The 14,969-nt window shown below is 39.2% G+C and overlaps 1 protein-coding gene across 3 annotated transcripts in view; it reads right to left on the reverse strand.

The window, feature by feature from the left end:
• Positions 1-14,969, reverse strand: part of LOC110568266 (nephrocystin-1-like) — a 79,980-nt gene that overhangs the window by 12,736 nt on the left and 52,275 nt on the right. For all 3 annotated transcript variants that reach the window (XM_064371689.1, XM_064371688.1, XM_064371687.1), the window contains 5 exons: positions 12,972-13,046; positions 10,356-10,466; positions 9,181-9,263; positions 6,566-6,642; positions 4,779-4,878 (listed from right to left, as the gene is read on the reverse strand). In XM_064371689.1, coding sequence (XP_064227759.1) covers positions 4,779-4,878; positions 6,566-6,642; positions 9,181-9,263; positions 10,356-10,466; positions 12,972-13,046 — 446 coding nt within the window. The remainder of the gene's footprint in view (positions 1-4,778; positions 4,879-6,565; positions 6,643-9,180; positions 9,264-10,355; positions 10,467-12,971; positions 13,047-14,969) is intronic.

Consider the following 14,969-nt stretch of genomic DNA (forward strand, 5'->3'; position numbering starts at 1 on the left):
GAATTTCTAGAAACATCCAAAAATAAAATATAGGTTCTCTTAGCACAGTTATATTGATATACAGCATTTGATACACAAAGTCAGAAACTGTCTTTTTCAAATTGTCTTTTTCCAACCTGGCTAAATTCTGTAAAGACCGGATGCAGGGGACCATTTCAGCTGCCTGAATGCCAATATATGCTTCCTCAGGGATCAGGCTGTGACTCCTGGGATCAGGGATCAGGTTGTTCTGGGACCATGGATATATTCATGAGCAGGGACAGAACCTTAGTTCATGAACAACATGTTCATGTTCTGCCCATTGGCCCATGGTCCCATTGTGCAGTGTTTCAGCTGCATGCCCAAATTCAGGGCTTATGATGAAGAACAGCCATTGATTTTGCCAAGGAAAGGGGTAGGGACTTCCTTTCTTCTGTTCAGCCCTCTCCTTGTAGACCTGCCTGCTCCGCCTGGCAGGCATTGTTCCACCCAGTGTGGGCACTCCTTTCCTTCTGGCACCTTCCCACAACATGAACCAATGCTGCTTGCCCTTTATTATTATTTTTTAGAGAAAGCATCTGATTTTCCCAAACTCAAGAAGAATAGAAAGTTCTGGGTTGCTGAAGGTTAGCTGAGTTAAGTAAGTAAAAATACACTTCAGTAAAAATGAATTCACATGTAGACCAACAAACTCTGGTGGCAGAGTGCAATGAACACAATGAATGGGCCTCAAGCAACTAATGTTAATACCTTATTTATTTTAGCAACAATGTAATAAAAGTAAAAGAGAAAAAAAAGATGGAATGCATCAAAAAAGCAAAGGATAATGAATTTATAGTAAATTTACACACACAGATGCACACACACACACAGAAACACATGCAACCTTCTTCTACAGACCAGGGTTTCTTCATATTCAGAACTCATGCACTGGGAATCTGAAGTCAAATTCAGGACTTTCCCTTCTCAGGGGATTATACACATGCTTTTGGTCAAATTACATCAAGTTAAACCCCTTTGGAAAACAGCTCTAAAAGACAAATCTTGGTGAAACTGAAGCATCTATTTGCTCTCTTTTTCTTATGTTGACAAGGTCACCATGATCATAACCAACTCTACAAAACAAGACTGCCAAGTCCTATAAGCAGGACTCCGGTGCCACTGGTCTGCACCAAATAATTCATATTTTCACAGGATTCCTGATATCCAAAGGATACACATGTGTAGCACTGCAGGCTGAATCAGAGGGCAATATAGAGCCAACCAGCAAGGGCACTGGGTAAAAATGGGCACAAATACAAACTCTAACTAGGCTTTCTGGCCTTGGCCTTGTCTACACTGTCTTATGTCTTTTGGCATAAACAAAGGTGAAGTTTGCATAAACAAAGGTGAAGTTTGTAAAGAAGCAAGGATGAGGATAGAAGCGGGGTGTGCCTTTGAAGGGAAGGAGGAGGACTGTTGGTGTCATTACCTGTCTTGTTCTCTCACCCACTGAAGGTGGCAGGTCAGGGGAGGAGAGGATGCTGAAATGGATCAGTCCTGCGTCAGTCTGCACCTCCAGGGTGCAGAGGCTCAGAGAGTGATGTCCAAAAGGGCCCAGGCTGGTGCCTAGCCTCTTACCTTGAACTCACAGCACAGCCCTCCCACTATGGCCCCCAGCCCTGCTTCAAGGCCCAGGGCCTCTGGTTTCACTGTCCATGACCTGGTTTCTGTTCAAGTCAGCCTGTGTCTGGAGTTGCAAGAGTAGTGTGTCCCAACTCACATTTGAGATTCCCAGGAGTTTATGGTTTGGGGTCATGCAAAGTGGAGAGGCAATTTCAAGCCAGCACTCAAGTCTCTGGAAGAGCACACACCAAGACAAGGCAGAGGGAAGCCAGGGACAGGTGGAGGCTGTGCAGAGGCCCTGAGGAGTATACTTTTACACTAGCAGGGAGAATTTTGCTTTGAAATTATTTCACAAACATTTTTTGGGTGCCTATTGTGTGCTGTAATGAAACAAATGCCTCAGTCCTGAGGTATGGAGGACAAGGACACAGGACCTTTAAGAACTCAGCATATACATTAGCATTCACTGCTTAAGAAGAAGAGGCTGCCTTGCTAACCTCTGTACCACATGGTCCAATTTGATCTTGATATCATACAAAATATCTGAAAACCAGTATTTGGGGGCCAAAGAAACACTATGAAGGGCTGTACTTGAAAGACATGCATGGGAGTGCTTCGGGACTCTTGGAGGCTTATCAACAGGAGTAGTAGGGAGGCCAAAGATGCAGGAAGAATGAGGCCAAACAGGATTTGGCTTTTCTTTCACAAAGACTACTACTGTGCTGCTTTCTTTCTTATCTTGAAAAAATAACAATTTTCCAAGCAAAGACTGGCCAAAATAGAGAATTTACAGGCTCTATGAACATCCAAGGGGGAAAAAGCTAAGAGAGTAAATAATACCCATGAACACATTATTAATGGCTATTGAAAGATTGAACTGTTAACACTATAATTGTAAAATAAATTTCAGTAGTAGAGATAAGAACAAGGGATATTTAAGCTAAGACTATGATCTGGAATGAGAAAAACCATTCAGAGGGGTATGCTAAGTCTTCCTTTACCTACTTACTTCTTAATAACCTGTGAGCAATGAGCAGGTCATGGTGGGAGAGTTCAGCTGCCACAGTCTCTGTCCCATGCCATGCTCTTCCTCCCACCTCTTGTCCTCTTGTGCCCTCTGCGGAGCTCCTTTCCTCCATATCTACCCAATCCTTCAAAGCAACTTCAAATCTTCATTTTCAACTACACATCTTCATATGAACAAATTTTATGACATGGCACCATCTACCTGGCTTTATATTTATATTTATCTATATATAAGAAGATTATAGTAGTAAATAATTATAGCTAACACTATTGTGTTAGTTACTATGTGGCACACAATATAAACACTGGCTAAGTGTTTTATATGTTTTCTTTCCATTAAACCTCATTACAGCTTTATGGGGTTGATATTATTATTATTATGTCCATTTTAAATATGTAGACATTACGACCCTGACAGAGATGTCAAATGGCTTGTCTAAGAGGGTACTGAGGGAAAAACTGATAGATCTGAGATTTTACTGGTGTACAAGCTCCCTGAGGAAAATGTAAATTTAAAACACCATGACAAACCACTACTCTCATTTACTAGAAGGGACAAAACAGAAAAACTGATCATATCAAGTACTATCAAGAATATGGAGTAATTGGAACTCTCATACATGACTAATGAGAATGCAAAGAGGTACAGTCATTTTGGAAACAGTTTGGTAGTTTCTTATAAAGTTAAACTCCATATGACCCAGCAATCTCGCTCCTAGGTATTTATACCCATGAGAGATGAAGACATATATCCACATGCAGAAAATTTGTACGCAAATGTTTCAAGTAGCTTTATTTTTAATTTCCCAAACCTAGAAACAACCTGAATGCCCATCAATTTGTAAATGAATAAACACATTGTAGTATATCTATCAAATGGAATTCAGATGCTCCTCAACTTATGGTGGGTTATGTCCCCAGAAACCCATCATAAATGGAAAATATCGTAAGTTGAAAACGCATTTAATATACCTAGCCTCTTTTTTTTTTTTTTGAGTCAGGGTCTCACTCTGTTGCCCAGGCTGGAGTTCAACGATGTCATCATGGCTCACTGCAGCCTCAACCTCTTGGGCTCAAGCAATCCTCCCACCTAAGCCTCCTAAGTAGCTGGGACTACAGGTGTGTGTCACCACATCCAGCTAATTTTTTTTGGGGGGGTGGGGTAGAAATGGGGTCTTGCCATGTTGTCCAGGCTGGTCTTGAACTCCTGGCCTGAAGCGATTTTACCACCTTGGCCTCCCAAAGTGCTCCAATTATAGGTGTGAGCCACTACGTCTTGCCTACAACTGGCCTATTGAACATCATAGCATAGGCCAGCCTACCTTAAACATACTCATAACATATTAACCTACAAATGAGCAAAATCATATAATACAAAGCCTATTTTATAATAAAGTATAAATATCTCATGTAATTTATTGAATCTGTACTGAAGTATACTGTCTACTGAATGGGTTTTGCTTTTGCAACATGGTAAAATTAAAAAATCTTGAGTAAGTCAGGGACTGTTTGTACTATTCGGAACAAAAGGAACTACTGACACAAGCAATGGCATGGGTAAGTCTCAGCTGCACTACGCTAAGTGAAAGAAGCCAGACTCAAAAGGCTCCCTACTGTTATGATTCCATTTGTATGACATTCTGGACAAAGCAAAACTGCTAGGAAGGAAAAACAGGTGTGACTGCCTGAGGCTGGGGCTAGGGAGCTGACTACAAAGGGTCATGAGATAACTTTTTAAAGTGAGGGAAATACTCTTTATCTTGATTGTAGTGGTAATCACATGATGTATATATTTTTCAAAATGCAAAGAACTATAAACTAAAAAGAATACATTTTACTGCATGTAAATTATATCTCAATAAACTTGATATTAAAAGAAAGTTCCCTGAGGGTAGAATCAGGCATTGGTAAGCCCCATTTAGTCAAGTCTTCTATTTACTAGTTAGATCAAATGACAGATTTGGTTAGAAGAGCTAACTAGTAAGTAGAAGAGTAAGCTAATTTCAGCTTTATTACCCATTTCCCTACCTACCTTTGGCAGAAGAATTAAAGAGAACAAAAATATTATAACAAAAGATGACCAAATAGGAGGAGAAGCCAAAAGCAGAGATGGTCTCCAAGTGCTGAATGATCCCAAGTTCACTGGACAGGTAAAAGCAGGTACCAACCTTAGTACATTTCTTGATCTTCTGTTCAAAGATCTCAGTTTTACTAGAAGTTGCGGCTGTCTTCTCATTGTCATCATCTGGTAGAAAACACTGCCGTGTGCTTTTAAGAAAAATCAAAACTAAGTCACAAAACTTTAAATAATTGAGACAATGAGTATAATAAAACAAATATTTCATGAAAATATACCAACGAGTAGTACTGAATTAAATGAAAGGCAAGAGTCACCCACATACCCTAAATGAGCTGACAGACCTCTCTAAGGGCACAGGATTGTTTGCTAAATCTGATGAATTACAGCATTATTGCTGCCAGATTACAAAGGAAAACAGCATGTCTGACTCCAGATAGAACCAACTGCATCACACACCCTGAACTCCTTTCTGTTCAAGAAGGCAGGACTGGCATTGTGGGGCAGCAGAGGTGGTGTGTGTCCAGAATCACCAAACAAATGGGGTGGCTGAGGAGTGGAAACAGAATTCCAAATCTGTCAGGCTCTGAGCCCCGTAAGGCAATGACTGTATCTGTCCTGCTCTTCATTCTCCCGTTTTCTAGCACAGTGCCTGGTTAATGAACATAGTAAAAGATGCTTAGTATTTCTAGAGGGCAATTTGGCATGCACATTACTGTTTCAAATGTCTGCATCCTTTGACCTAGCAATAGGCACCCTCTGTATTAGCCTATTCTACTGCTTCTGTACTGAGGAAGGAGACCCTTAATGCTCTTCAGCCTTCTGCATTGCATCTCAAAAGGAGAAGCTAGAAGTCAGCCAGAAGGGGGACTAGTTGGTGCTGCCAGCCAGGGTAAAAATAAGACCCCTACTGATTACCACAATCTCTCCTATAGATCGAAGGCATGGTATGGAGGAATCTTTCCGGAAGGCATTGTTTTTACCTAAACAAGATCAAACCCCCACATAAGCCACATACCCGACACCTATTCCATGAACCAAGGCCCTTTCACATGTAATTTTTAAAGCTGTAAACCTAAGACCCATTCACATGTAATTTCTAAAGCAGTAAACACAAGACCCTTTCACGTATAATTTCTAGAGTTGTGAGCCTTTATAAGGACAGAGATTTTTCTTTGTTAGACCAGCTTGGCTATTAGGCAGCTATGGTGCCTTGCTGCCGGCCGAAATAAATCATCCCTTCCTTCCTAGCTCAGTGTCTGAGAGGTCTGTTCCTCGCTGCGGTTCCTGCTTTAGTATCAGTCACAAGTATCAGTTCAGTGGTCAATGAAAAGGAACTAATGCAGGGTCCTCATTCTTCATGATTTCTTAACATCTCATATGTGTTACCAAGAAAATAAGTACTTAAAATGATTAAAATTTTACTATCAAATGACATATTTTCAAAAGTGTGAATCCAAGTGAAAAATGCTATGCTTATTATTAGAGTGTAGCTACCTCTCAGTTGCATCTTCTATTTGTTTAATCTTTTTTTTCTTTCTTTTTTGAGATGGAGTCTCACCCTGTCTGTCACCCAGGCTGGAGTACAATGGGGCAATCTTGGCTCACTGCAACCTCGGCCTCACGGGCTCAAGCGATTCTCCTGCCTCAGCCTCCTGAGTAGCTGGGACTACAGGAACACACCACCACGCTCAGCTAATTTTTGTATTTTCAGTGGAGATGGGCTTTCACCGTATTGGTCAGGCTGGTCTTGAACTCCTGACCTCCAGATCCGCCTGCCTCAGCCTCCCAAAGTGCTGGGATTACAGGTATGAGCCACTGCACCTGGACTATTTGTTCAATCTTTAAGGAAAGGAAGACAACACATGGGAACCGTACCTCTTCTGGATACTGAAGGGTCCACGTCAACAGCTTTTTCATAAGGAGTACCACCATTCAAGAAGAGCTCATAAGTTCTATAAAAGAATAACAGTCGATGACAGATACATGCTGTGGCCATTTAGAAAACACTGGAATCAGTAGTTAAATATTCTTTAGCACAAATACACTCATACACATTTCATTTATGGCTCATTGGTAAGCGAAAATAATAATTGTTGAACTCTCCGTGAGGTACCACCTGGGCAAATAAACAGTCTTTCTTTCCTAATTATAAGCTGCAGAAAATACATTTCTTCCACGAAAATGAGAAAAATTATCTTTCCTAACTTTACCCTGTAGAAAATACATTTTTCCTTGAAAATGAGAAAAATTAATTCAAGTCATTAAAGTGTTCAGATTTTAATGACTTATGTTAATGACAAGTGATTGTTTTTCAATATATTTTTCAAATGTGTTGAATCATTATTTGAAATACAACCATTAGGAACTTATATTATTTTTAAAATATAAAACATAGATTGTTATAAAAAGTTTGAATGGGCCGGGCGCGGTGGCTCAAGCCTGTAATCCCAGCACTTTGGGAGGCCGAGGCGGGTGGATCACGAGGTCAAGAGATCGAGACCATCCTGGTCAACATGGTGAAACCCCGTCTCTACTAATACAAAAAAAATTAGCTGGGCATGGTGGCGCGTGCCTGTAATCCCAGCTACTCAGGAGGCTGAGGCAGGAGAATTGCCTGAACCCAGGAGGCGGAGATTGCGGTGAGCCGAGATCGGGCCATTGCACTCCAGCCTGGGTAACAAGATTGCGAAACTCCGTCTCAAAAAAAAAAAAAAAAAAAAAAGTTTGAATGGCAAAGAAATGATAAGTAAAAAGTGAAAAATTCCTCCCCATGCCTTCTTCTCTAGTTTGATTAATCTCCTGCCCTATCTTTTCTATGCAAATGCAAACAAATATATAAACATGGTGAATTTCAAAACTAACACATGCTTCAAAACTAACATACTACATGCTTTTCTTCTGAAGTCACATACTAAGTGTAGAAAGAAGGTAAAACAGCCCTTTAATTACACTGCACCATCTCAATTCTGTTCCTCAGAGGCAATTTCTGGCAACAGATTACCTAGACCCACCCACAGAGGCTAATAAATAGTTTTGCTTTGTTTATTTTTCCTTTTTTGAGACAGAGTCTCGCTCTGTCACCCAGGCTAGAGTGCAATGGCATGAAAACTGCTCACTGCAGCTTCGACCTCTAGGATTCAACCAATCCTCCCAGCTCAGCCTCTGGAGTAGCTGGAATTACAGGCATCATGCTTGGCTAATTTTTTTGTTTTTTTTTTTGTAGAGATGGCATCTCACCATGTTGCCCAGGCTGGTCTCGAACTCCTGGGTTCAGGTGATCCTCCTGCCAAGGCCTCCCAAAGTGCTAAAATTACAGGAATTGTGAACCACCTCACCTGGCCCACAAATAGTTTTTAATGAACAAAAGTGGGGTCACAGTATTCAAAATATTCTGTAACTTTTCCCATATACTAGTAGACAGAAAATGTGTTTGTATTAATACACAGAGTTCTACCTCATTTAAAAAAATAGCTGTGACTTCACTTTCAGAAAGATGGAAAAGATATACTATTCCTTATTTCTTCCACTAAGCACAACTAAAAACCCTGAGCATATTAAAAGACAAAAACAAAAAAGCAAAAAACAATCACAAGAAACTTGGCACCCAGGGTAATGCAGTGGTCCCTCCCCACCCACTGGGATGATATCAAAGGACTTGTAGACTCAAGACTTCTACGTCTGCCCAGTGGCAAGAAGGCCATGTAAGGAGCATTATCTAAATTAATCCTCACAAGCTCTTGGAGTAAGAATTATTACAATCCTCCAGATTAAAAATAGGTGAAATTCAGACTTGGAGATGTTAAGAAATCTACCTACAATTACATGGGTAGAGCTGGGACTGGAGCCCAGAATTTTATAATCCAAATTTGGGATCTTAATCACCATCCTACTGCCTGCCTATTTCTGTCCCTTCTTGAATTTCTTATTAATATCCTAGATTTAGATCTTTCTTTTCCTCCATGTTAAAATTTGAATGATATTTTTCTTATTAATTTTTGAGAGCTCTTTTTATATTAGGGATAATGATCTTCTAACTCTTCTATATATATTGCAATATTTACTTCCAGTCTGCCTTTTGATCTTAAAGTTTAAATCATTTTCCATGGTTGCCACTATGATTTCAATGTCCCACCTACAGAAGGAGGGTAGAGACTCACAGAGGACCTCAGGACTCTGGACTTAGCTTTCTCACTCTTTGAAGACAACTAGACTCTGTTTTCAGCATGGTGAAATGTGTTAAAACCATAGGAAATTACTGAAAGAATATTCTCAGCAGACAGCTAGTACAAACATCTTTTAAAATACCTCTTCTCTAGGGGTCATTTTTTCCTCCTTAGGATGAGAATGTGCATGTTAAACAACACTAAAATCAACATAAAAAGCCCTTCCAAAAGTTATGTGCATGCTCACAAAACAAACGAGGTAACTAGAGTCTAAAAAATGAATTTCTACAGAAGTATGCATTCGTTAGGAATATATAGCCAACTTACTTTGCTGGAATAGGAACTCCGCTGGCATCAAAAAGTTTAAGAAATACCCAGCCACAACTTAACTCTCCTCTTTCACCAGTTGACTAGGAAATAAGACAAGTATATGAAACTTAATGTCTGAACTAGTCAAATTTATAAGCACATACCAAGTACTTTTAAAGGAACAAAATTAGTATTCGCCTTTAGAACTAAAAAGTTCTTCACAAGAAAATAAAATGAAACATAGTAGAGTTCCATTTTGCCTGCAGGTCAGATATTAAAGGTAGTATATCAAGAGGCAATCATATTTTCTCAAAATTGTTCTCGAAAATCCCTTAAACCAATGATGTGGCAACTGTTGCCATTGTCTCTTGACCGATGTAAGCATTTTGTGGAGTGATATCAAATCACATCAGTACTACATAGGATTATGAACCTTAATTTCACTGACAGATATAATGCAGATATTAATCATTCACGGGGCTTTCTGCTTAGAATTTTACCCCCATGTCAATTGCTAGAGACCCCCAAGGCTTGCTTGGGGTCCTGCTCCTTTCCCCAGTCCGACCCCCTCCACAACACGTATGGATGAATTTGCTTTAAACAAATGAATGGACAGTGTAATACCATTAATGTAACATCTCTGGCAGGCTCTCTGGGTTACCATGAGGTCAAGTATAGATACTACACCTCTCAAGCTATTATTAGTATGTGGAAACATTTAATTAGTAGCACAGAGCCCAACCCACTGGTTCATTCGTTTCTATGACATAAGTTAACTGAAATTTCTGGTGCTTGCTTTATAAAAATCGCTACTCTGCCAAGTACCTTAATTAGAACCCTCAGTTACAAGGCTATGTGTATTTTTCCCCTGGAGGCCAGAGGTGAACCATGATGCTGGGATGCCAGTAAGCATCTTTTATCACTTTCTGCAAAGTCCCATCCTTTTTGAATTTTTATTCTTCAAAATCACTGGAGTTCACTCAAGCTATAAATGTGAATAAATATTCTTTTATTTTAAATGCTATGAAAAAAATCAGCACACACAAAATTAGAATCACTGGCATTCTCATTCCTCAAGGGATTATAATTCTATTACATACAAAGACCTCAAGAATTTACTTGTCAATAGACATATTTTTTAACCTTCTCTTTTAACTGATACATTAGAAAGCCTTATCTTTTAATGGACATACATTGCTAATATAAGAAATTCCAAGTTCAAATAATATTCCAAGATCTGGAGACACAGAATTGGACCTGATAAAGCAATCACCATCAAGCAAACACGACAAGATGCGAGTAACCTGAAATAATAAAGAAATTAAAGTTATTGATAAAAATAAAAAACAGGAAGGGGGTTTCATATGATTTGAATAAATGTCCCCATCAAATTTCATGTTGAATTATAATCCCCAGTGTTGAAGTTGAGGCCTGGTGGGAGGTGTCTGGGTCATGGGGGCAGATCCCTCATAGTTTGGTGCTGTCCTCACCATAGTGAGTTTGTTCTCAGGAGATCAGTTTTTTTCAAAAATGTGGCTGGGCACGGTGGCTCACACTTGTAATCCCAGCAATTTGGGAGGCCAAGGCGGGTGGATCACTTGAGGTCAGGAGTTCGAGACCAGCCTGGACAACATGGCGAAACCCCATCTCTACTAAAAATAAAAAAATTAGCAGGGCATGATGGTGGGTGCCTGTAATCCCAGCTACTCGGGAGGCTGAGGCAGGAGAATCGCTTGAACTCAGGAGGTGGAGGTCGCAGTGAGCTGATATCATGCCACTGCACTCCAGCCTGGGCAACAGAGTAAGACTCTGTTTCAAAAAAAAAAATAAGTGTGTGGCACCTCCTTCCTCCTTCTTGCTCCTGCTCTGCCATGTGAGATGCCTGCTCCCTCTTCACCTTCTGCCACGATTAGAAGTCTCCTGAGGCCTTCCTAGAAACTGATCAGATGCCTGTGCCATGTTTCCTGTACAGTCTGCAGAACCATGAGCCAATTCAACTTCTTTTCTTTATAAATTAACCGGTCTCAGGTATTTCTTTATTGCAAGAACGGATACCATCTCAGGTATTTCTTTATCACAAGAACAGGGTTTCAGCCCTATTTGTTAGTAAATAGTTTATGCATTTGCATTATAATAAAGGCCTTTTAAGAAAAACACAAAGCAGATGGATTGAATTAATCTATGCCAATGACTACAAATTTTAAAAATTTAATTTCTCTTTTAAAGGGAAAATACCTTTACCTTCACTTATTCTTTGCGTAGAGGCTAACATGAAACAAGTACTGTACCTAGGTCTCCAGAGGTGTTACAAATAATAGTTTATATACATTATAAGATATTTAAATTAACCACTGTTCTTTGTAAACAGAACAAAAATTAAAGACTTAATATACATATTTGCTCAACTTTCCTGATGTGTGCCTTGTGAATTTTCATTTATCTTCTTTTGCTCATTCAATTCCCTCTCCTTAGACAACCATACCCCTCCTTTCTTGCCTGTAAAATTTACCCGTCCTTCAGAAAGGTCTAGTTTCTCTTTTATAAAACCTTCCCTGAGCCAAATGACTAGAATTAACTTTACCTACCTATGTGCTTCCAAAGCACTTGCCAAAACCATTACAATCTGCCTGAGGGGTAGTTAACAACAGTACTCGCCCCACAGGGCTACTCTGATTAAGTAAGATAACGTACATAAGAGCCTGGCACAGGGCCTAGCACACAATTAGGGTTCCGACAATATTGTTATTCTTTATGTATGTATTTTCCCCTACTAACTTTGCTGGAATAGGAACTCCACTGGCATGAAAAAGTTTCCACATGCCTGGGAAAAAATGCTTACATGTAACAGATGTCTACTTTCATTCAGCAGAATAACACATACCCCCAAAAGCTTATCTTTCTACCCCAGGATAAACATTAAAAAATTCTACCCTAAACACTTCACATACACAGAGTTGCAGTAACAGAACTGTGAAGTACTGTGCCAAGAGAAGTTGTGCCTCTCACTGGAGGAAGGCTGCTAAGAAGATCAAGCTGGAATTTTAGGAGGTGTACTTTCGACAACTGTGGACAGACACAGCACACGATTGAGGTGGCTGGCTTCGTCCACAGCCTGAGCCCTCTCATTGAACCTCCATCTTGCCTTAAGATCTTCTGATGCAGTAAGAGGAAAGGTAATTAAGGGTTTTCAGGATGCAGTTATATAAGGGAGTTAGCTGTGGGAGGGAAGTAAATACTAAAGTAATGAGACCTTGGAGGCAGATGAAAGTAACATGAAATAAAATATAGACAATTGATATTATAAAAACAATATGAAGACATCTTTGTCCTCTCTAGCATCTATGCAATGCTGACTCAGTGGTTTGAACTCTCAAAACGCTCTTGATAGTACATGGGTGTAATGTAGCAGTCCCCTAGGCGTCACTCCTGACTTCATCTGAAGAAAGTGCAGCTTTTATTAGCATAGTTGGAAGATTTCATCTTTGAAAAACACCTCACTTCCTAAATGTAATCTTTATGTTTTCATTTTTATCAAATAAGAATTTTCTAAAAATGAACCCTGAAATTCACTGAATGGGATGATTCACAGGAATTATAACACTAGTGAGTCAGAGACATGAGTAATTTTTATCAATGTCCTCAAATAACACCAAAGAATCTAAAGATTTATATCTGTCCCCACATACTCTGTGCTATTTATATAAATATAAATAAGTTCAACTTTGACAGTCTTATATTAGAAATTAATTGCTTGACATTTAATAGGTAAAAGAAATTCACTCATTCCACTCATTCAGCAGATTACTTACCTGGGAAGAAAAGGTCCATGTTTTGGGCTTTTTAGATTGCCATGTGGCTCTGACTGTATGAATGTTGCTCAGAACCTGAAATGAGATTTTACCTTTTGAAATTATGTAAAAAGCTCTTTGAAACATCACCACTTTCATGTCCCAAAGACTTAACAGTGGCTATACTGAGTGAGGAAGATGGGGAAAAGAGTACTTTCATGTTTTACTTCATGCAATTCTGTAATGTTTTTCTTTTTATATCAGGTATGACATAATGAATTCAGAGTTGGACCCTTATGCTAGTAACAAATTGTATTAAGTGAATTCCTTAATATCTGAGATAGGTTTACCAAGAAAGCAACTAAAATTTTAGGTAAAAATGGCCTTTTCAAATGTGTTTTTTTGAGTTAAGAGTCTCACTCTGTTGCCCAGGCTGGAGTGCAGTAGCACAACCTCAGCTCACTGCAATCTCTGCCTCCCAGGTTCAAGTGATTCTCCTGCCTCAGCCTCCCAAGTAGCTGGGATTACAGGCACCCGCCACCACACCCAGCTAATTTTTGTATTTTTAGAAAAGACAGGGTTTCACCATGTTGGCCAGGCTGGTCTCGAATTCCTGACCTCAGGTGACCTGCCCACCTTGGCCTTTCAAAGTGCTGGGATTACAAGCATGAGCCATTGCACCCAGCAAAAAAAAAAAAAATGGCCTTTAAAAGATATGACCCGGTTTAGCACAATAGCTCACGCCTGTAATCCCAGCACTTTGACAGGCTGAGGCAGGCGAATCACTTGAAGTTGGGAGTTTGAGACCAGCATGGCCAACATGGCAAAACCGTATCTCTACTAAAAATACAAAAATTAGCTGGGTGTGGTGGATATGCACCTGTAATTCCAGCTATTCGAGAGGGTGAGGCAGGAGAATCACTGGAACCTGGGAGGCGGAGGTTGCAGTGAGCTGGTATCACAACACTGCATTCCAGACTAGGTGACAAAGCAAGAATCAGTCTCAAGAAATAAAAAATAAAAAATAAAAAGATGTGACCCATACAAGCATTACATATGCAGTCCATTACTCTGTCACTAAGTCAGACAATGCTAACAGCTCAGACACAGTTATTTTTTTTCCTCTAGATCTCTAGGCCCATAAATTATATTCTTTTTTAAATTCAATCTCTTATAAAATGCTCTATGCAAGAAGTTCATCCTACAATTTACATAAAACAATGAAACACAAAGGGAGCAAAAACTTTATGGAACGAAGAATTCAAATTCTATAATGTTATGACCAAAATTGACATCTTCCAGAGGAATGGATAATATGTAATTTTTATTTTAGATGAAAATATTTTAGTATAACACCTCTAAAACAAATCTTTAAAATAATAATTTAAAATCATCCCAAACGTGTTATATTAGGTCAAATTCAACTCACTGTATTCCACATCCCTAGTAATAGGCATATAGGAGTATTTTATGGGTAGCTAGATTGTTTTCCACATCAGCAAAATCCACTTCCTTCAATTACTAATATATATTTGGTTAAACTTTTCCTGAAATTATGTATATTTACCACCTGGAATACTGGAGTATAAACTCCTTGTAATTACTACCTTGTGATTCCTGTAAGACTGTATTTTATTTATTCTAAGGAGGTTCTTCATTTTTCAAGAAATGTTTCCTACTTCTAATGGCCAACAAGTCCTTTGCTATCATCAAAACTGAAATTCTATACTATCTCTGCTTTTATCTTTTCAATTTGGAGAATCCGGATTTTGAAATTTGGAATCAAGAATAACTTCTTCTGCTTGATAATTCTGTATCTTTCTTGACATACAGACTCTAAGAACTAAAAAGAACTTAGTTCAACCATCTCACTAGGCATTTCAGAAAACTGCAGCCACAGAGGGTGAATAACTGGCTTAGAATCACACTGCTTTCTGTGCAAAACCAGATGCAAAGAATGAAGAAATTGAAGAGTCAAAATAATTTAGAGATTTCATTCAGCAAACTGCATTAAGAATG

The sequence above is a fragment of the Aotus nancymaae genome, unplaced genomic scaffold (assembly GCF_030222135.1).
Source record: "Aotus nancymaae isolate 86718 unplaced genomic scaffold, 86718_ANA_hifiasm-v0.15.2.pri h1tg000155l, whole genome shotgun sequence".
Taxonomy (NCBI): domain Eukaryota; kingdom Metazoa; phylum Chordata; class Mammalia; order Primates; family Aotidae; genus Aotus; species Aotus nancymaae.